At 46.8% G+C, this 23,687-nt stretch overlaps 1 protein-coding gene across 2 annotated transcripts in view; it reads right to left on the bottom strand.

The window, feature by feature from the left end:
* Window positions 1-19,413, bottom strand: part of KCNB1 (potassium voltage-gated channel subfamily B member 1) — a 109,137-nt gene extending 89,724 nt beyond the window's left edge. The window contains exons 1-2 of one of the 2 annotated variants that reach the window (XM_040650946.2): window positions 18,991-19,413; window positions 17,147-17,813 (exon numbers count right to left, since the gene is read on the bottom strand). In XM_040650946.2, the coding sequence (XP_040506880.1) occupies window positions 17,147-17,713 (567 nt within the window). In that variant the 5' untranslated portion in view covers window positions 17,714-17,813; window positions 18,991-19,413. Of the gene's footprint in view, window positions 1-17,146; window positions 17,814-18,777 lie in introns of both variants that reach the window. The other variant, XM_046903006.1, reaches the window with a different exon arrangement.
* Between the last annotated feature and the right edge of the window lie 4,274 nt (window positions 19,414-23,687).

The raw sequence follows: 23,687 nt of genomic DNA on the forward strand, positions 1-23,687 counted from the left end.
GTCAATATGTAGAGTCTAAAATAATAGGCATGTCAAAACGTAGACAATGCGATTGTTTTCCCCCCCCCCCATTTTCCCTGGGTCTGAAACCATGAATAACACTTATTTAAAGTCATTTTGGTGTTGCAGCTTCATATGTAATGACAGACTGTGGCTGGTGGCATCTAAACCAGACCAGCCCCGGGCAGCCCACAGCCCTTCCCAGCTCCCAGCCTGTCCTCATGTACTTGGTGCCTCCTGATCCATCCGCCTGCCCCGTGCTGGCAGCCAGCCTCAGGCTTTCAGAAGTGAAAAACCTTGTCCTGCGCTCAGATGTCTCTCCTGCTCATTTCCTGCTCTTACCACCTCTCTTTTCTGCACTGCGCATTACTGCAGAAGGGAAAATACAACCTGAATCATCTTGCTGCTTCCCACAAAGGCTAAGCTCCTCTTGTAGGACAGATTTCAATGCTCCCATCCTGAGACAAAGCCACAGGGCTGGGTGGAGGAGCTCAGGACCTGCAGAGAACAAGGGGTGACACCTGGGTTTGCTGCATTAGGGCCAGGGCTGTGCTCAGGGGAGATGGTGGGAACACCTGGCTGTTCTCAGAAAGAGCAATGATGCAGTGGCACAGGCTGCCCAGGGAGGTGGTGGGGTCACTATCCCTGGGGGTGCCCAAGAACTGCAGAGATGTGGCACTGATATGGACATGATTAGCGGGCACGGTGGGGTGGTTTGGGGTTGGATTTGGTTATCTTAGTGGTCTTTTCCAACCTTCCTGATTCTGTGATTCCCAGAATGAGCAGCTGGATCTGTGGTACACCCATCCCTTTAGGTCTTGAACTAAAGATCAGCAAGTAAAAGTAGCAAAATGAGGGAAAAAGCATCAGACTTCCTCCAGAAGCTGTCTGTGTTTGCTCTCACCTGCTTTGCATGCTGCTGAGAGAGAGATTCATATTTTGTGTAACACTGCCCAATGCACAGTCCTTCCCTATGACCTCTTCTGCCTTACATGTAAGATACAGCCATAAAAAGCAGGAAGATTTCCTTGGGTTACTGCTTTTTTAGTGTTGTTTTATAGCTTGTTCAAATACAGCGTGTATTTTTAACATCATCTAGATTGCTCCCTCCAACTAAAGAGGTGAGTGCATGGCATATGCTGGAAAAACAAACACTTTTACTGCTGGCTTTGAGGAAGCTTTTGGTAAATAGCTGCATCTGTTTCTAAGTTTACTTTGTTCTAAAGTGGTGATAATATCTACCTGCCTGATGCGGTGCTCCTGAAGCTGTTAATTAAGAACACTTTGAGTTTTATTGGTGTTTGCATTTGTGGCTGTGTTTTGGGTGTACAAATGAATGGTGCCCCTGGGGAAAATGAGTATTTCTGCTGGAATGTGAAGCTTAGGAATATGAATAATAGAGGCAGACCTTCTTGAAACAGTTCAGTTTGTCTGATCCCTTTCTAAAAAGTCGTATTTCCGAGCTGAGAGTGTAAATGATGTGTAATTGCCATGGTGTTGAGCTATTTCAGGGCATTCCAAACTCAGGTGATAATATCTCAGTACTGCTGTGATAGATTTATCTAGTGGTAATCCTCCTGCATCCCCTCTTATTTTGCAGTCAATGACTAGCTCTGCTCGGAAAAGCTCAGGAGCCGTTATCATCCATCGTCTTGATGATTGCAAATATCTCTTCAATGGTAAGAGAACCAGGAATGATCTGCACCTATATGAACACAAAATGTGAAGAACGCTCCTCTTCCTGGATCTTCCCTGAGCATAAATACTGGAAAGGGGACACCGGGGCAGTGGGAAGAGATTTAGAAGGCTGCTGGTCTACATTTAGGGCGGATCTCATAGGTAAGACCTCCAGTTTCACCACTCACAGACATGTGAAATGCAAACATGTTACTCCACACAAGGCTTAGTGTGGAATTAAAAAGGAGCAAATGGATATGTCTGCGCTTTTATAAGCTTTCCTCAGCAGTGGGGGGAAGCGTTCACTTGGAAATCTCAATTATAGTTTGGCTGTCAGCTCTATAATTAGACCAGTTAGGTCATTTTGAGTGCAGTGTGTGCTATTCACCTCACATAACAAACAACCTGTTGCTACACCCACACTTCGTGCACCTTTCCAAAGACTTGGGAATACTCATACACCCCTCCAGATCCTTCTTGGAGATATCAGACAATCCCACCACAACCAGCCTTTCCAACTGATTGTCATTTGACTGATACGGATGAAGGCACTGATCAGAAAACCAGGTCCTGTTACCTCATCTATTTCTTTAAAAAGCAATAATGAGGGCCATACATATGCTGTGAAGCTGCCACACAACCAGGTTATTTTGGGAGGTTGTGCCTGTGACGGTATCCTTTTATTCAGCCATCAGTGACTAACTCTAATCACAAACACAAGGTAGCCTTCACTATCCACAGTCTCCATGGCTTCAAACACGCAACTGAGGACTAAACTTGCTTACACACAGCACCCACAGAAACCCCACTGTGAGGTGTTGGTGCAAATCTGTTGTGTGTTCAACTCAAGACCTGGCTTCCTGCAACCCAACGTCCACATCCAAGCAATCCTCACTGAGCTCATAGCTAAGCTGTTCTCCATGCCCGTGCTAATACAGCTGCTTGCTGTTGAGAAAATAGCATAATTGCACACCAAGCACTAAGCCTAATGAAACTATATTGATTTTGTTGTTAAGAACTATGTTTCTAGGATTGCTGGGCTACCAAAATGTGTTTTCTAAATGGTACAGAGACAGTAAAGCGTAGAGAAATCCCATGAATGATGTAACAAACAACCCAGCTCAGCAACCATACTCATTTCACATTCAAATCCTGAAAGTGATAGATTTTAATGTGCTCCATGCCTTGCCACCTCTCTGATGACAGATAGTTCCAAATGGCACTAAGTCACTGGTCATTACTTAGATAAATCTTTTATACCATAACCTTTACCTACAGCAGAGGGAAGGGGCACACAGTGCCTGAGCTCCTGTGTATGTAAGTGCTGTGCCTGAATGCCTACACAAATGTCCACGATGGGGCAGGGAATTGGAGAGCACCTTCCAATGTCAACAGACAACACGTGGTATCTCCAGCAGCCTCTTAATCTCAGCTCAGGCAGAACTTGTGGCAAACACTGACTGCCCTTGTGGAAACCACTGCACAAAGATTCATTGCCAGACACCTGGAGGCTTTAAGTGTGCTAGAGAAATGCTGCGCTCCCAAATTTGGCTGTTTGTTATCACTTCCATGCAATCTACAGGGTAATAGCTTTCCAGGACAGCCTTCCCAGGACAGCAGACTTTCATGCTTATAGCTTAAAACATGAGCGTGCAAGAGTACACTGTCCAGAAGGAAAACAGAGCCTGGGATGCATATTAATTACTGGTGGCAGAAAGCCCAGGCAAGGTTGCTGCTCCATAGTCAAGTCATAAATCTGTCCAAATAGGATTCTGACTACGTCTGCTGTGTTTATATTACAGAATTTTATGGCCATGTGATTCTTCACCTGGAGAGGAACAGTATCGCTGTGCAGCCAGCTAACGACAGAGATTTATTATCTGGTTAAAAAGACCTCGATGTTCTCTGTGGGCCTTACTCAGGCTGGAAGAACCTGTGTGTCCCCAGTGCCTTCAGCGCTGGGGCTGTAAGAGGGATGGGCAGGGGATGGCGATGGGTCTGGGCACTGCCTGTGTGGTGTGGGACACAGCTGTCTCTGCTTCATACTCAGCCTGAGGGTTAAGGAAGCTACTACTTGTATCTCAGTGCATGCCTTAGTTTCCTGGCTCATAAGGTAGGCTTCAGGAGAACCTCACTTGGTGTTGCCAGCAGGAGGAACACAACACAGCCAACTTGATGTCCCAATTATAGTCTTTCTCCTACATCTAAAGGATCCAATTTCTGCAAGCAGAAGCAAGAAAATGTCCCAACTGACAGCAAACTAAAATGCAGATTGTTGAACAGCTGTTCCACAGAAACAATTTCTCCAGGCCTCTTAGATGCTGCAGATGACACATTAACCTTAAACACTGAAGAATTCTAATTGAAGGAGGAAGATGTCCTTATTTTCATAGAAATTTAGCTAGCAGGTGCTCCTGGTCTCCCAGTGAAATGGAGCCTTTAATTGCACCATAACTCGCTCCCTCTTTGCTATGAGCTTAATGCTAAGCAGATGCTTAAGACTCGTTGACTTCAGAGGGACGACTCACGTGCTGGAAGTTGGCATGTGCTGAAGTTTCCCAGTCTTAGCAAGGTTTTCACTTTGCCTCTAGGCAGATCCAGTGGAGGGTCTGGCTGGGTGTGAGCATCACATAGCCCCAGGCAGCAAGGCAGGATCAGCTCTCTGCTCTGATACTCACTCTTAAGAGAAATGTCTAAAAATGCAAGGGAAGGCATCTCGCATTCCTTGTTAATGTACCAACATATAGCTCCAAAAATCTCCATTCTCTACTTGATCCCCAAAAGAAAATGTTTGAAATAATCCATATTCATTAGAGTTTTTAATCCCTCACATGCCAGAATTCAGCAGGCTGCTAATGAAGAAGACAATTATACAGCACTTCAGAGAAGGGAAAAAAAAGAAAAAGCCCATCAGAACAGGTGCAAAGGCTGGATCTCTGCCATATCTGCTCTCTGTGCCTAAGCACAGCACATCATTATTTTACTTAAAATGTATTGAAACATCCCAACAGTTTAAAGCATCAGTATGAAAGGGAAAGAGGTGACATTTAAGATTAATCATTAGCTGTTGACCACCTAAGACACTAAATCAAAAAGACGACAGCTGACCAAACTAAGCTTTTTCTGTATTCCTTCTGAAGAACACAAGCACAAATGATGCTGTATCAGCAGAGCAGCAGAAAGGCAGATTGTGCTTGTTTTGCCCCTTGAATTAGGGCTGCGATGTGGAAGCACAGAGTGAAGAAGTGGTGCCCAAGGGATTTATGTTCTACCAAGACCAGCTCAGGAAAAGTGAAGATCTTCTGTCTTTGCAGATGTGTATCAGAGGCACAAGAGAGAAAATGCCCTTCAGGAGTTTGTGCAGGAATGCTCTGATGCACCAATACCAGCCAGCCCCTGGCCAACAGACCATCACCTATCACCTTGACACTTTCTGTTCATCCTGTCTACCTGGGTGGGGGCACACACACCAGAGAGGGGCAATGCTACAGGGCTGGATTTGAGATCACTGAGCTAAGCTGTGGCTCATCCAACTCACCGGAACCACTTTGAGAAAGACTGCAGCATGGAGATCAGTGGTGAAGGATGCTTATTGGATGAAAGAGACTTGTAAGAGGGGTTTGGAATTTTCTATTTGATGCAAAAGATCATTCTATGGGTAGGAAGAGAGAGCCCATTTACCAGGGTTATGGCTCATTCCCCCGAAAAAATGCTAAGGAAATATTCCATATAATAACAGGGGATGAAATGACAGCATAGGTTTAAGTGGTGCAAAACTGTTTTAAGGACTTGATATAAAGGGATAAAGAGAATAAAATTAGAAGGAGGCTCAGTACTTCATTTCCCCTAGGATATAAGTTAATGTATTACTGATAGAAAGGATCTGATCTGCTGACCATTTAGACACACAACTGCACCTTGTGCAATGATACATCTAATTTGCACACAATTATCCTGTTTTTCCACATGCAGATTGAGTAATTGCTTGCATAAACTGCAAGGGACATTTACATATTCCAACCGCCTGATTTGCATGCTAAATCACAGCAAATGTGTGTACAAACTAACTGTTCATCTTGCTTTATGCACGCACACGTTTGCCTGGGTCTACACAAACCAAGACCACAAATTACATCTGTGTGGAAAATATCAGCAACAAACTCACCCACCAAAACCAGCACAGAGCTCGTGGGTGGTCATTTCTGAGTTGCTTTAGGATTAGTTTATAGCAACAAAACCTCTGATGCAACAGGCTTAGGTAAATCAAGCAGGGACAGCCAAAGCAGTAACTTTCTCTCTCTGTCTGCACTGCTGACTGTTAGAAAGATCACCATCTATGATGAGCAGACAGGTTGAGCCTCCACCAACCTGCCCAGCCTGGAACCCAACCAGTGTCTGGGATCCCAATTTAAGCATGCCAGCAGTGGTGAGGGATGCCATGCATGGTGCCCTCCATTGTGACATCTGTCTGACCCGCACACTGTGAGCACTCAAAGCAAAATCAATGGGGCCAACAGCGACTGATGTACTCATTTAGGTCTGCTTTACTGAGCAACTCAGCTTATGCCTAGACCAAGCCCAGAGTGCAGATCCTGTTGTCCAAACCAGTAAAGACGTTTCACTGCCAAAGGAAGAGAAACGTGTTCTGTTTCTCACTCTTTCCCTAAGCATCCATTGCTGCCTACTGCCTTAGATAGGACACTAAACTTGGGGGGACCTTTGGTCATACTGATATGCACTGACCTGTCAAGAAAAGAGCCACTCTGATTATGTGATTAACAGTTATGGAAAGTAAAGCCCATACCCTTCAAGAACAGTTTTTGTTTTCTCTGTAAAACATATTTATGGCTTGTTTTGGGGTAGCATACGTGAGCTGTGAGTCAGTACAGTATTGCACTTAGTGGCATATAAACACAGAACAAAAGATGAAACTTCCTACAAAGAGTTTATGAATTCAGTAAATTACCTCTATAACTCCTGGAAGTGGTATTCTCCATGCCCAAGTTATCTGGACCACAAAGCAAGTTTCTCAGAAGCTAGTGCAAACTAAGAAGTATTTCACAGCTGTTTTACAATAAGCTCTTAAGAGCATCTTTAAAAATAACTACTAAGTCAAGAGGGTTTCATTCATGGTCATTCATAACCAGAAACCTGAGCAAATTTGTTCTTTAGCTTAATGGACATGCAAAAATAATGGAATTACACCCACCCCAGTATTCAGCAGAGACAAACGAGAGGCCAGGTATCACCTTAGTGAGACCTCGTGCATTTGCCTAGCATGATGGATGTCTCATTTCAGCGGGCAGAATTTATATGTTGAACTTGGCTTTGGCCAAGGCTGCAGGTATTGAATGAGATCATCCCCTGGGGTTGCTGGAAGTCTAAAGTTACTCCTATAGGATAACACTGTATGTAAACACAGACAGAACACAAGCGTGTCAGTTAGCTGAACAAGCTCTGATAACCAACACAATCTAGAATGCAGCACAGCCTGTGTCTAGTGGAAGTATCTCCTTATCAGGACAAAGTGCCCTATTGTGTTCTCCTGAACCCCGCATAGAAACTTGGTGTCAGCATATAGACAGTGCTGGGTCTGCTGGCACCTTGGGCAGTGGGAAGGTCTTGCCCCTAAAACACTCCTATTTGACAAGAACAACGTCAGTCAGGGCAGGGCTTGGAAATGAGCAAAGGAAATTAATCATACGCTCTGTACCTCATCTCTTTAAATTTAGCTTGAAGAGTCAAAGTAGCAATAAATAGGAACCGACATCCCTGGAATCAGACACCAAGCCTACAACTTTGCCAAACTAAACCAAAAATGCATGCCAGTCATAACATTTGGCATCTCCTCCAAAAGGCAAACCCAGGGGCTGAGCCCTATGAGATACCAGAGGGTCTTCAGCATTCCTGGGAACAGAATCCACATCACCTACTACACAGACACTCTTTTTATACACCATAGAAAAGATCAGGAGCTCTGAAAAACAAAACTGCTGTTGTGTGCGCCTTCCTTCCTCACAGTAACAGGTAACACACCTAAAAGTCTTGGCTTTCCTCAGCTAAATGCTGCAAAACTGCTGAGATCCATCAGACTTCTACCTGACGAAGATTAGAGGCTAAGAATAACCACAGGTTGACTAACCAAGTTTAATTCCGCTCACTGGCAGCGAGCAAAAGGTACATCTATAAAGGGAGGGAGCACTGCTGCCACAACACTGGCATTTATTTATTTTTAATCTCTAGCCTAACAAAAACTATTCTTTCTGAAAACAAACCCATTCCTTATGGCGGCAGTCAGGTCGGTCGTAGGCAGAGGTTCCCACAGCTCCAGATGCTGTACCTTTCCAGGCCAGGTTTGCTCTTGCCTCTATCTGTGAGATTTGCTCATTTACTGTTTCTTCTGCATTGTTATATTCGAGTGTTGATTGATAATAAGAGCTACTGCACCAGGCAGTCGCGAGGATTACCTAATTAATGTTTGTGAAGCACTAAGATCCTCAGATGAAAGGAGCTAAGAAATGCAAAGTATAATTATGATGCATTATTAATAAACTTCTGGCACATTGACAGGAGAAGAGACAACACTTTTTTTCCCCATTCTTTTCTAAAAAGACTTTCATGCTACAGAAGACAGATTTGCCAAAAATCCACAAATTAGCAAAACAAGGAGTGAAAGCTCCCCATCCCCCCATGAAGATTTTAAGCAGTGAGGCTGAGACATCCCTCTTTGCTCACGTTTTCAGATTTCTGATTCTATTACAGGCATGCCTGATGGATGTTACGTTTTGTCAACATGAGATCCAGGCAACAGACAGGTGCACAGGTTCGTGTTCTATGCTGCTGCTCTCCCTTGTTGACACCTGGGTTTCAGAGCAGGCATGATGTGGGGTGGTGAGCTGAGGCCACCCTCTATCACTGCAGTGCCAGCGCCTCAGGGCCATGTCACAGAGCGGTCACAGCCGGGACATTGTTGGATCAGAATAGCTGCAAACTTCAGCAAACAGCAAAACCACACACAGATTATGTCATGCCAGGGAGAGACTTATGAATGGGCAAAGGGGGAATGCTCATAACAGTGCTGTGAGGCCTTGAGGCCATGCAGAGGTTGAATGTCAATCTGGAGGTGGCATGGGGCAGGGAGGGGATAGTGAACTGCTCCCAGAGAGCAGTAGACCAAAGGATTTCTCCTCTGTAAAAATCCACTGAAAGCTGCAGGGGCTGGAGAAGTGCTGGAGCCCTGGGTTGGGAAGAGAGAACTATGGGCAGCCTGGGAGATTCTATGGGGAAAAAGACTGTCATTGCCCTGAGGACCTCAGTCCTTGTAAGCCATGCCAAATCCTTCTTGGCTGCTGCCTAAAATGTGATGAAGGAGCTCCCAAAGCAAGGAAAAGCCCGAGTTCTGGCCAGCTGCTGTCCTGCACATCCCCTTGCTAACAAAGGCAGCAGTCGCTTTGTCTGAGAAGATATGACTGCTGCAGAGAGATGTTTGACTTGTTTGTTATATTTGCTGTGTTTGTCAAAGAGGAGCTGCTTGTTGGGTCTTAGAGGTAACTGAAAACTGGCATTTTCATTGTCCAGGGTACAAAGGAACTTCAACATGGAAGGGCAATTTCAAACATATATATAAATATATGTACTGTATTGGATTTGACAATATCATTTCACAATACAATTATATACACAGCCTAATACTTGCACTCTTACTGCACAGTACAGTTTAACAGAATTCCCTTCCCACAGTCAGAATGTGTCCCTTTCCCACAGTCAGAAAATGTCTTTGTACAGACTTTCTGCTTTTGGATCTTATGGAGAAAACTCAATTTTTTCTGTAACCACTCAACCCTTAAACATATCAAAGCTTTCCAGGACCTTCCTATGCAGAGTGGGTTCCTTTAGGAAACAGCAGGTCAGCTGGACACTCCCCTCTGCCATAGGAGCACACAGTGCCTTAGGGCGCTGGGAAGCCAGGGTCCCCCCCCAGCTCTGCCCCCACCTTCCCTCTGACCTTGAGCACTTGTCACCTCTTCACTTTAAGATGGGGATAATACATATATCACAGGTTTGTCCTGGCCTTAAGTAATCCATCTTTTCAAAGCACTCTGAGAGCTTTGCTTGATGAGCACAGACATTATAATACTCATCTGCTCCCATTACAGTGAATGGGAGTTTCAGCCCATAGAGAAGCATCTAGCATCGCAGGACCAAGACATAAGTGTGCCTGGGATACTTGAACGCTAGCATTTTGGTAGGCACTACACAGAGTGAATACAAAGGCACAGTGCTTGTGTAGGGATGCTTGAAAGTCTTATGGACTTACTGTAGAATGAGTAGAATTTCTTCATTAACAGTTAGAACAAGATCTCACCAACTCCTGCTGGTGAACATGCTTGGCTTGCGCCAGGCTGCAAAGGGGACAGGAGAGACCTCAGGCAGCAGACAGAAGTCAGAAAGCAGTCACACTTAGGGGGAAGCTTACTGCAAGATTTGCTTCTGCTGTATTGAGTAACTGAGCAACAGGAGATGATAGTGCAGATATTGCCCCAGGGACTGAACCCAGGGCAAGGTGATCCTAAGGATAAAGGGAGCCAAAGCTAAAGCAGCTCAGGTATGAAAGTGCTAAGTAATAGGGCGTGGGACAGGGATCTCTGAGCTCTTGGCAGCCCATAGGTGTGAGACACGGTGCTACACGGCACTGATTCACCCGCCTAGCCCTTGAAGCAGTTTTGTCCCATCAGTCAGGGTCAGGGCTCCATTCCTCTCATTCAAACAAGCCCTTGCGGGAGTCAGACCTCCAGACTTAGGAAACAAATGGGGGCAGTTCATGGTAACACCATCTCCAATCTCCTTCTGCCTTAGTGCAGGAGAGGTGACAGTGCGTAGATTCTTTGGCCAAAACTAATATTAGTGTCTTGCTTCATATTCATTGCCACACTGCATCTTTTCTGTTGCTGCCAGATATCTCCATGGAGTAAATCATATTGACTGTGTTTATTATAAGAACTAAGCGATCAGCTGTGAACTTTCTTTGACATAAATATTTTGCCATTAGCAGTGACAAATAGCAACACTGCTGTTGTAAAAGTACTGTTGGGTTGGTCCTCTCTGTGGGGGCTTCACACTGAGAGAAATCAGAAGGAAAGTGTGGTCCGAAGGATCAAGAGGAACAAAGAGCTAAAAGCACCCCTTTTCCTCCCTCAAGCTGACGGCAAGGACACTTATCCCATTCCATAAAACTGTTAAACGAAGAAGATACGTTATAAAATGAAATAACTGATTTTTTCACACAGCTGTAGAGCACCCCTGCACAGCCAGCTCCAGCGCCTGGCCCACAGCTTTGCTTGCAATGCAGCAACTGAAACTGCACTCACAGTCTGTGAGCATCACCCCACTCTTCATTCCCTGCAGCCCAGGCCCAGCACTTTTCTTCAGGATCCTTATTCCTAAGACTCCACAGTTACAGATGAACAAAACAGAGATTTGCCATTCTTGCAAGATTTCCTACATTTTTGACTGATGTTGGCACCTTCAATCATATCTGCACACAGGCTGAGCAACTGAGAGGATGGGAGAACGCTGAGCAGCAAGGCGAATGAATCTCAGACAGATTTTCTGAAAGGTACAAATGAGAGCTGGTGCTTTAAAAATAGCATCGACTGTACTTCTACAGCACACATCCTCTGAGGAATTCATTCTGAGCATAGCAGCTTGTCGCTCCCCTCCTGAGGCAGGCGTTCTCATACAGATGTGGATACCCAGGCTCAAAGAACCACAGCGTGGTCCAGGCTCTCCTAGCAGAAAGTCAGAGATGAGTTAAAAACCCAAGGATGTGCCTACATATCTGTTTACGCACACTATACTTCGTGGTATGTGCATCAAAAGGACTACTAGGCATAACAATTTTAACTACCCTTTTTAAAAACACTTCAGAGACTGCAAACATATAGGTCTGTATTGTAAGCTGATGAATCCAAAACAGTAAGGCAGCAAGTGCCAGGCAGCTGTCCGCCTATATCCAAGGGTGCTACAGTAATAAATCTGGAGAGAAAAAAAACACCCTCAATAGGTGAGGTCCCCAACTGGAGAGCTTAGAATAAGCTTCTTGTTGGCATATCTATGCCAGAAAATAGCATGAGGTGTCACATTAGGGATGTGGGAGACTGAGAAGCCAATGCCATGGCACCTCCTTGCTTTCAAGCCCTGTAGCAGAGATTCTTTAAAGCCAACAAGAATAAAAGGACAATTACTGAGCTGGCAAGAGTAACATTTTCCCCTGAAGTGAGGGCTTAGGGAGGCTGTAGTGGAGTTCTGGGACCTGGTGGCACAGCAATACCTTGTGGAAAGGTCATTGGTGAGACACTGCAGGGAGCCGACCATAGGAATTAGGGCTCCCCAGGCAAAAGACATAAGAAGCTCACTGGAAGGACAAGTGCCCAGAAAAGAGCCGCAGGATGAAATGAAACTGATATAGAGCAGCAATTGTTTGTACATCCACAGGACAGTGCTGTGCTAGAAACCCAGCGATAAGCTATAGACCAAAGAGGCAAATCCCTGAGCCCATAGGGAAGGCTTTGGATTGAGGCTTTGCTTTTGAAGATGTCCAAAAGCAGAAGTTTACTTTGGATGAAGGAGAATATTCTCCTATATATAGCAGAACAGCCAAGGCAGTAGCTGTACCAGAAAAATGAAGCTCAGAGCTGCAAGCAAAATACAGGCAATCCAGGTTTAACTGCCAAAGTCAACACCTGCCCTGTGGTGGGAGCCCTAGAGGCAGGAGGCATCACTAAGGTGTGACCCCTACAACTAGGGAGAGGGGTTTCCTCTGCTGAATGTTTAATTCAGGCGGGTTTCTAGAAATGAATGAAAACTGCACGCCATAAGGGAGGGCCAGGAATAGAAAGCCCATGAGGGGGAAGAATGCTCTAGATGTAGCGAATACATCTCCAAGAGGTTTTATCATTCTTATTTTGTCCCTACTATCAACAATAATAAGGAAGGAGCTTACAGAACAGCCTTTTCAATCCCTAAGCAATGCATCCAGAGATTAGCAGCAGAGAGCAGTGGGCAGCTCGAGAAAAGCTGTTCAACAAATGTAGAGGCATGCATAATAAGATTACTGAATTGGAGTTGCATGTTTTCAAGGATAAACGTGATATTATTGCACTGGCAAAGACATAGTAGGAACAAGGTGAAAGATGAGAAATAGCCTGCCAGAGCTGTGGGACTGCTGCAGCTGAGCTCCCAATAGGACAGGAACAAGAGAGAAGTGGAGGCAATGAAGAGAAGCAGCTCCTCATGAGCAGAGAGAAAGAGCATATCCTACTTGACATGCAGATATGCAGAGCAGCTTTTTGCAAAGTGGGTGATGTCATCGTGTTTTTCTCAGCCTTCAGGACAGCAAGAGAAAAATAGATTGCATAGGAGTCTACAAGACAAACAGGCTTTTCCCCCTGCCCCCCCTCTCTGCAAAACTAATTGCTCAAATATTGATCAGGAAAATAATTTGAAAGGGCTAAAAAGAAGGAAGGACTTCTTTTCCTCCTCAGAGGCAAAAAGGGTAATGTTCTTGCAGAGCTGCTGGAAAGATCCAAGTGTTCAGAGGATTTCCAATACTATATAAGCTAATTAAGGCATTGAGTTGGTCTGGTTTGGTTTTTCGCTCATACAGGAAAGCATGGAACAACTGAAGTTTGAGATTTTTCAGAATGCCCTGAAGTCTGGCTGGACTTACAGCTCTGCTGTCTGTCCCAGGGGGCAAGAGTGCCCCACCAGGCAAACAGACCCACAGGCCCTAACTAGTGCAATTAGTGCGAACAGCAGCTATGGCAGGAACTTCTCCTCTGGAAATCTGGGTTGTGGCTGACAGAAACCAGCAGCCTGGGTTTAGCCTTACTGAGGGAAAGCACAATGAAGATAAACCCCCAAACCAGAGTGCTGGAGGACTGCTAGTCACTGCTGCCCTAACACAGACAATAAGTCCTGAGAAAAAGCAGCAGTTGTTTGGCTTCTGAAGAGCTGTTTTTCTTTCTTGTGAAAGATACAAAGGAAAAAAAAAATCCATCTAACAAAATGTAATAACTATCTCAGAAAATATCTGTACCTCATCTTCATCTGGAAGAAATCTAGACAGAAGTGAGCACCAGCAAGTCCCTCATTGTTAAAAATGTGTTTTGCGAGTAAACCAAAGCACAGAAGGAATGCTATCCAGGGAAAAATAAACAAACAAACAAACAGAAACCTTGAAGCAGATTGGAAAAAATGGTAAAAAATAAAAATAAAGCAGGAACATGCAAAGACAACGATCACAGGAAGAGGAGGAAGCACTCACCAAGATTTCAGTGAATATTTCTCAGGGACATATGGGAAGCAGGAGAAACTGATCCTTTAAAGTATCTTGCAAGGTTGGAAAGAGAGAAATGAAAAATGTACTAAACAAATGTCAATTAAATGAAATATCTTTAAAAATATGTTTATTTTTCCCTTTGGGGTGGAGTTTCTCCCTAGTGCTGAGTTTTGTGCACGGATTTTCCCCCTGGGTGAAGTGAGCCCAGCAGTGCCTCAAAGTCAAGATGACTGCAGGGTCATGAGATGGCTCATGTGTCTGTTGCGTGGGTGCAGGGTGGGTCACAAGGTGGCAATCCTAGGGCTTCAACAGCTGTCTGGTTCTTCATCTCAAGGCTCTCAAGGAGTGGGCATTCTGAAGTCTATCAAAGCATTCTCTTTGGTTATATATGAGATGTAGCACTGGATTTAAGTCATCGCTTGCCAGGAGGTGGTTAGTTTAAAAGTCAGATTGATTAGTCAAAAGATACGGGTAAATCCCTGCTAGATAATGGAGCAATATATACATACAACGTATTAAGGTCTGGGGGATTCTTCTTTCCTTATTTTAATGTCATTTTCCACTCTGAGGTACATCATGTACGATTCCTTTTTAAAACAAACAAGGAAAGAAGTCCCACCCTCTTAGGGTTTAAATGGTCCCAGTCTGACCATGAGAAGTTCTGCAGTATGCTGTTATGGAGGAGTCTGGTTACATATCGAGCAGAAAATGTTAAAAGACAAAGAATGTTGACAGCCAGCAAGAAAATCTACCTAGAAGTTGGACTACGTTGCATAGCTTCCTAGGACACTGTGTTTGGTTTAGAGAAAAATAAGCATTTGTAGTCATTTTCTAGATTCCTTATAGAGAACATGAAGGCAGCCTGTATCTGCTACATTTACATGAAAAAAAAAAAAGCAAAAAACTTTTGCATTGAGTGGCACAAGTCCGAAAAAGAATAAGCAAAGAGAAAATAATTTGGGGAAATATATGTGCTAGGTTATTCAGTGACAGACATTAAACCTCATAAGAGTTTTCTTCATTCCTTTCCTACAGAAAGGGTTTTAGCTCCCAGACCTGGCAGAGCAAATCAAATCTGACTTTAGGAGACAGAAGCTCCTGGAGACCCATAGCCTCAGCAATAGCTCTCCACTGAACAGACAGCTTCTGGCCAGATTCTCTCAGCTACCAGGCAGAGGCTCAGATTTAGAAAATGCAGCCTGGGCACAGCTGGTCAGGTCAGATAGTGGGTCAGGCTGCCAAGTCTCTCTCTGCTCTCTTCCATCAGAAGATGAAGATTGTGTTCAGCCTATTCAATATGTGGAATGAATTCTCATGAAGGTGATCAAAGCAAAGGGCGTACTCTGTCAGGAGAGAAAAGCTTTCCACCAGCAGGGAGAAAAATAGGCAAAGAATAGGTTTACCAGCTCTTCTGTCCCTGCCTGGTTAGCTAATTGTTCATCATGCTTATTTTCTTGCTACACTTGAAATGGGTAGAAATCTGCATTTGAGAACTGCTGAAGTATTTGAGGTCTGAGAACACAGAGCAACCATTTTCATTACAGTAACCAAGTCACAGAATGGTAGCTTTAAATGGGAAGGATAATAATGCATTACAGATTCACTTTCAATTAATCCAGAGCCTGCAATGCTGAATGCACTTAGTCCGTGAATTTTCTCAGAAAATGAAGCTAGAGTGTATTTCATTTATAAATCACAAAAGACACTTATTTGGCAAGAACGACCCCCTGCTCATATACAATAAATCATGAACATCAACAGTCTCTAATGGATTTTGAGTCAGTGCCACATACAGCAATGCCTGGGGCCTGTGTTTCAGGATTCCAGGACTGTGCCAAAGAAGCCTTATAAATGATTAATGTATTCAGCACAGTGTCATCTGTGCCATTGGAGAGAAAAAGACATTCAGGGGCTCCGTTTGTCATTAAAAAAGTGATAATCAGTTCAGCAGCAGACCATGGCTCTCCCTTCCCCTGCCAGAATAAACCATTTAGCTCCAGACTTAATAAAATCCCTCCCCCAAACTTCACACATGTTCTTCATTCATGGCGTGCAACACTGCAGTGAGAGAAAAGACACGGAAAGAAAAAGTCTGTTCCTATTAGTAGCCCTCCAAATCTAGACTTCCAGGGGGATAGAGTTGGGGTTTGCACTTGGAAATGTATGTTCAACATGAGATTACATAGGTGGCTGGTGCCTCTTTCTACTTGGATGTCAGTACACAGACAATGCAAGTTTTGGTCCCTACTGCTCAGTCACTCATGCTTTCCAGTTATCCATCCCGCAGTTTTCAACCTCTCCCCCTTTACTTTTATCCCCATGGTTACTGAATCACTGTGTTCGCAGAGATTTTCCTCACTAAAGAATGTGACTAACATGAGACAGCTAAATTATCAGAGCCAACTCCAACATTGGTTTTTCCTAACAAGGATCTTATCTTCCAAATGCTTTCATATAGATCTGTTGCACTGGCACCAACTTCAGAGTAAGTAGTGTTTCAACTATTGACAGAGACAGAGCTGCAGCAGCACTGTATAGGGAGACTTAAAATAGTCTGGAATCAGGTAAATGATGAAATTTAAATGCTAGCTTTAGCAGACCTGCAGCTTAGAAATACGTGTTACAAATACCTATGAGATGCATTTTACAAAATAAATAAATAAATAACCCCTAGAAGGGAACACATTATTTCCTGATAAGACCTGGCTCTAGGAGTTCAAGCAGATTTCCTCTTTTAAGAAATACTTCGGCTGAGCAGTAGGATACAGATGTTTTAGGCCCCAAGAAATCTCTGTTACATAGCACATCAAGACAGGCCATCAAAAAACAAGTATACTAACCTCCAGCCACAGCAACCAGCATCTGCTGACCCAGGGGTCACTGGAGCTGTTTTCACACTGTCCAGCCTAGGCTACCCTCAGGGCAAACTGAATCTCTTCCAAACCACTGAAAATATATACATTAAGCCTCATTCACACTTGGGAGGTCTTTCTCACCTTTACTCATAGCATCTATTGAGCCACAATTGCCAAGACACTAAAGCAAGGGTAGCAAGTTAACACCTCTGGTAAGCATCACCAGTCACGAGCCAGCATACACAAGACTTAAGAAGAAACGTGAAAGTCTTACCTTGGCCGCTACAGAGGAGTTAGGCTTCTCCAGGAGGTCCCAGAGCTTTTTCCTTTTGTCAGCGCAGCAAGTGTTATCAAATTCCTCCCCTTCCCTTTCCCTCAATGTCTCAGCTTCTCTTTTCAGCTCCTCATTCATCTGCTCCTTCTTCTGATGGTAGCGGGCCTGGCAGCAGGACTCCAGGTAGATCTCATCCACCCCCCAGTAGTCCAGCTCTTGGCTGAAGGACAAGGCGCACATCTCCTCCATCATGTGCAGCTTGCCAGTACGGTAGAAGTTCAAGATTGAGGTGAATGCCCCAGGGTGCCTGTCAAAGAAGTACTCATTCTCCTCCAGGTTGTAGTCATCACAGATCTCCATGAGGGAGTCGTGTGTGTTGCAGTCTCTGAGCTTACCCAGCCTGGTCCGTGGCAACCTGTCCAAGGTCCGCCAGAGAACCTCGTGGGCCAGCCCCCCCACATTGAGCTTGACCCTGCGGGAGCAGGCCTTGCTCCTGACGATCTCCGTGGGGTCCGGAGGCAAAGAGGTAGTAGAGCGAGATCCATGCTTATTCATCCCCAGAGGCATCGCTGGTCCCCCTCAGGCTGGATGCTCCAAGGTGCGGTGTGGGGCAGGGTGCGCGGGGGGCCGGCTCTCCTCACCTCTCCTTCCCCTCCATGCCCCAGAGCTGCAAGAGAAGCCAACCATGGGTCCCTGCCCGGTGACCTCCGCTCCCGCGGGCCGCCTGCCCGCCGGCCTTATCCCCGCCCGGGGCAGCCCGGCCCCGCTAATCTGCTCAGGGGGAGGCGGCGGCGCTGTCCTCCCTCGCGGTGCTGAACCGCACTCCGCGCCGCGCTCGGACGGGCGGCCTCGGGCAGGCGCTGTCCGCGCCCGCGGTGCTGGAGGCCGCCCGCTCCCACGTGGCGGAGCGCCGGCTACCGCCGAGCTCCCCCGGGCGGCGGCCGGGTGCTGCCCTCTCTCCCGGTGGATCCCAGGCTCTGCCCGGGAGGGTTGTCTGTTCTGTCACCTCGTCTGGGGAGCTAAGGAGGCTGGGCACGGCTTCAGCAGCCTCTTCTGGTAAAGGGCTGGCTGGGAACTGCTGATTTAAAGGGAGGGTGTAGAGCTCCCCCGAGCACCGCCGGGCGCTGCTCCCTAAAAGGCCCCCGGCCGCTAGCCACGGCTGCGCTGATACGTTGTTTCCCATCCCGGAGCGACCGGACAGGAGCGCGCCGGCCCCACCACCGACAGTCCGCGTGTGCTCGGACCCGCCGCTCCCCCGAGCAGTGGGGCCCTGCCGGACAGCAGGCACAGTACCCTGGGTGCCCCCACGACCCACCCGGGCAACTTCCCTCCTCAGAGCCAGCAGTGCCCCCCGCTCTGCCCAGCTGCGGAGGCGGCAGGTGGGAGCAGAGGCTTTTATAACTCCAGCCTTGCAAATTTCCCCGAGGAAAGCTCTGTGAACGAGAAAGAGCGAGTATTTCCAGTCACTCTAACGACGCACTATACCTCTCTGGGCTATCCAGGGACGCCTCCCCATACCCCACGCAGCCCTCTGCATAACAGGAAAATCAACGAAAATGGGAATAAGAACCACCCCCGAGCCTTTCTTGCAAAGCCAGTGCCTTATAACAGCCCCAAGCACTGTTGCTTACACAAGATGGCACGAAGAGAAATCCCGGCGCAGAAACGAACGGCTTTCTCCCTGCTCATCCGGCACGACGCCGGGACTCGGCCCTTCTCCCCATCGATCCGGGTGCCCCCACCCCGATAGCAAAACCCCGACGCTGCCTTCAGCCCTTCGCCGGGGCCGCTCCCGGCCGCAGCCCCGCGCGGGAGAAGGCTCCGCTCTCCCAGCCCGAACCTACCTCCTCCTGCGGGCTCCCAGCGAGGCGGCGCGGGGCTGTGCGGGACCGAGGGCGGCTACATCGTGCGTCGGGGCGGGCAGCCGGGATGGCCCCGTTCGCATCCCCCCGCGGGCAGCCTCGAGGCGGAGGGATGGCGGCCGCGCTCCCGTCTGGCCACGGAGTCCGGGGGGCGGGGGGAAGGGAAGCGAGGTAAATCGGATCCTTCGGCAGGAAGCTTTCCAAGGCCTTCCCTCGGCTGCGGCTCCTCGCTCCTTCCTGCCGTTAACTCCGAAGCCGCATCTGGCCCCTTCCCCCACCCTTCTCTTGGTGAAGACACAAAGGAAAGCTTTGGTACTTCCTTCTGCCGCCTCGAAACGGAGATCAACAAGTCTAGTCTGAACCTCCAGCTTTTCCCTGCAATTCTGTCCCGGAGTTGTTTGGAGTGAATTGGAAGTTGGGGGTGGAAGAGAGGAAGGCAGCTCCACCGTGAGCTGGGATGCAGCATTGCAGGGAAGGTTAACGCTTTCCTGACCTGGCCCTGCCGCCCCGGGGCTGATTTACAGCGGGTGAAGCACCTGGTCCAGACCTAGCACCGAGAGGAGAGCTGCAGCATCGTTCCATAGCAGTAGGACGATTCCCACCATCCTCCAGCTCCCGGTGGTATCATCCGTGAAAGCAGGAGCAGGGATTGGTGCCAGGAGAAAAACGACAAGCAGAGAGTGATGATAAGCCCAGCAGGGCTGTTATGGCTTTCTAGGCCCTGCTTGCTGAGCTAGGAGCAGCTGAGCTCTGTGAAGCTGCACATTTTCATGCAAGGAGCAAGTTGGGGCATCGCCCTTGCACCAACAACCTATCATTAAAGGGAAAGCCTGCAGTTGGAATTGTTACATGTATTTACAGATAGAGATGGGAGGAATAATAAGAGATTTCTGATTAGGGATCTCTATATAATAGAGCATCTGCTAACCAGAAAATACAGCACTGAAAGTATCCTTTTAGCACTCTGTCCTCCCACCCCTCCAACAGGGGAAAATGGGTCTCAGCAGGAGCCTGCATCTTCATTAGCATTACTTAATGGGTACATTAGCACCACTTAATGCAGCTCACCTGCTTAGGCAGGTGTAGCAGAGGTACACAGCTCTGCTCATTAGCCCTTTCTCTCCTTTGCTTTGATTGGTCGTGCCTCTTGGATTCTGTAGTGACAATTCCTATTATGAGATTTTTAAACCACGAACCTGGTGTATATGTGATTAACCTGAGAAAAAGACTCCCAGTGCTGCTTCTCCCTACTTCATACGCTTCTCCATTCACCCTCATCTGCCTCCCATTGCCTAGTGCATACAATATCACTGTTATGCTACTACTTTTGGTATTTGAATGTCCATATCTGTTTTAGAGATAACCTTCTGAAATCTAGGTGAGTTTTTCGTTTTGTTTTGTTTTGTTTCCAGACTTTCTTATAAGGAGAAGTGAGTCACTTCTGCAGTTGGGGAAATAAAGGCATAGAAAATCATTTAGTGTGGAAGTGTGAGAAAAGTTTGGGAATAAATCCTGTTGAGAAGCCCAATCCCACCTCTGCTGAAGTAGCTCCCTCACTCCAAGAAAACCTGCAATCAGTATCCAGAGCACTTCGGTTCTCCTCTTACTTTCCCTTCATTTCACTCCTAGACCCTACTTTACTTCCCTTACAATAGAGATGAAAATTCCTGATTAGGGCTGTGAAGCTAAATCTGTTAATGGTTATAAAGTGCCTTGAAACTTCCAGCTGGCAGTGCTGTATGAGAGCAGGTTATTTGTTTGTTAGCACTGGCATCCAGGGCACATTATCTCCTGTTGTGACAAATGGAGGCCACTCTTCTGCACGAAGAGAATGGTTGGAGGGAAAATGACAAGTAGCCTAATACAGGGACATGCATCAGATTCAATACAGTTAAATCATGGGGAGAGAAGCAATTCATTTTTATTTGCAAGGCATTTGTATCTTTCCACATCACTCTTGCTACACTGCCCATGTCACTCACATGGTCTGGAAAGAGGCCGGGGAACCAGCCACAGAGAGGGGACACAGAAGGGCAGCATGGAGGTACTGCTCCTGCACTGTTCACCCTTCCATACCCTCCTTGCCAGTATGAAGGATTATGCTCGAGCCTCAGGTAGAACTGCAGGAAGGCACTCTGCAGATGGCTGTGCCTGGGGTGATCCGGGAGCCTGGATGAGAGGAGAGAATGTTCCCAGCCCCAGGATGTCCATTCTCTGCAGCACTTCTTGTTCCATGGCTGGTGAGCTTGTCAGCAAGGGGCAGTGCAGGCCTGAGGATGCAGAAATGTGCTGTCTGCTCTCTCTTCTCCAAGGTTATCTAACCTGCTCTTGCTTTAGATATTCCTTTTGATTGATATTTCTGTACCCTGAGCTTCTCCAAACTTTATTTATGGTTTGTTATTTCCACAGCCTATGGAGCCAGCAAAATGCCTGAATGCAGCCCATGGCAAACCCTCTTCCTCTCTGTGTATTATAGTTGTTATTGACACAGAAATACTTTAAACCTCAAGTACTTAAGGGGAAATGCACAGAGTATGACACAAATGTGCTCCCCTGGGCTCATAAGCAGTGGTTTATACAGACTTGAATTTAACCTGCCAGGCAGAAGAGTGTGGAAAGCACTGCTTCCTGGACCACAACATGACCACATGACCACAACGTGGCCATACAACATGTGGTGGTGGTGATGGGTTGATGCTTGGACTAGATGATCTAAGTGGCCTTTTCCAACCTTGATGATTCTGTGATTTTATGACAGCAAAGCAGGCTGAGCCTAGATTTGACAGTATCCCTCTGCAGTGCCTCCTCTTCCTGCATAAAGAAAAGCATCACATCTTCATAAACACCCACACTGCACAGCAGTCGGGCATCTCCTGTCCATCCTTTGAAGCAGGAGAGGAGACTGATTCACATCGCTGGACTGGCCACAGCGAACTAATGGCTGTGAGAAAGAAAGCCTCCACGCACATAAACAAGCCTGCAGCTGTCACAGCAATGGCATTTGGGACAATGGGCTTCCAGCAGAGAGCGGCACAACAGCTTTGGTGGCTCATGAGTTTTGGCCAGTTCCTGATGCTGAGGGATGCTGGTTTTCATATCCTAAACTGAGTTAGAAGTTGTAACAATAACCTATATTGTTCTCACAGCCCCAGGGTCCTCTGCTTGTTCTTACGAGTGGGAAAGGCTGTCATGCAATGAGCTGTCTCAGTTGCAGTGCTTCCTATTATGTCCCTTTAAGGATTCCCTTAGTTTCCAGGGATTTTCTTTCCGGCGTAGAAACACTTAAGATATAATGGAGATTTCTTTTATAGTCCAAAATCCTTTCCCTTAAATGGGAAAGAAAATTATCAGGTTTCTTGGCAGAGGTCTGTAACAAGCTTTGAAAAGTGCAGAAGGAACTGAGACGAATGGTGCAGAGTGGTGGAACTACTGAGAGCCCAAGAGCAGGAAAATAGTGGAATACCAGGAAAAAATGCTGGAAGCAACCAGCAAAATGCAATCCAAAAATGAAACTTAAGTGCCGTGCCCTCCTTAGAAAAGCCAAGCAGAGCCTGGATGTCAGCGTCAGCAACAGCTGGGTTCCATCATCGTTACATTCCCTGTTGTGAAAGCTGCTTTGGGAGGGTTTCAGCTGAAGCTCGTGGTGCTGTGGGGGGAGCAGGCTCTGCTGCATGGGGCATTAAGCAGCCTCTCTGTGCTCACTGACCACAAGCACACGCATCACTTCTCCTCTTCCTGGGGATGGCTCTGCCAGACCCACTCTGGTCTCCCTTCCTGTAGGAGATGAGGCTGGGGGCCAGCCCTTTTCCTAAGGTGGGTGGGTGTGCAAAACACCACCACCTTCCACATCGGCCTCATTCACCTCAGGTCTAAAGCCAAAGGCAGTTATTTCATGGAGGAAAAATGCATGGACTTTTCTGCTGGCTGACGAACAAATGCCCCCAAAAGGGCGATTTGCCCCATCACCCCTCTTCTAGGGAATTTGCAAAATGATTTGAGAAATGAACATTTTTTCCTACCTGTCAGTACCATAGATCAAATCTTTGGGATCCTGTCTCACAGCAGTGCTTGGTCCCCTGGGGATGCTGCTTTCCCCACACCCCATGCACACATACCTGTTCACTGCAGGGGGGTTGGACCAGAAGACCTTTAAAAGTCCCTTCAGCTCCTGTGATTCCACGATTCTGTGTAGGGGTTGTGGGAATGCTTTATCTTCCCCTCTTGTGCTGTTTGGGCAGGACTGGCACAGAGGGACAAGTAGCTTCCTGTAATATGTTATCTACCATTTAGCTTTAAGCACTGGATTCTGTAAAGCAATTTGCCTTGTTGTATTATTCAGCAGCCGGGGATTTATTAGGCCCCCAAGGGCTGGTGGCTCCTATGCATCACCCAGCATCCATCAGGACGGAGCCACATCTGTCAGCTGTGAGGTGGTGCAGTGACCTCTCACAGGGGTGACCAAGCACCCATCTGTGCCATCCACCTTGCAGCTGAGCTCCTAGGAGTGAGAACTGCTCTGCTTCCACATCCACAGAGCCCAAACGGACGCTGCAGCCGGAGAGCAATTTCAGATGGTTCCTGGGAGGCGACACCACAACATCCCCTTTCACACTGAAGGAAATCGAGACAGAAGGATTAAAGCAACCTGCCAAAAGCTGTGTGGGATGGAGGATGAATGA

This window comes from Gallus gallus, chromosome 20, assembly GCF_016699485.2.
Source record: "Gallus gallus isolate bGalGal1 chromosome 20, bGalGal1.mat.broiler.GRCg7b, whole genome shotgun sequence".
NCBI lineage: Eukaryota > Metazoa > Chordata > Aves > Galliformes > Phasianidae > Gallus > Gallus gallus.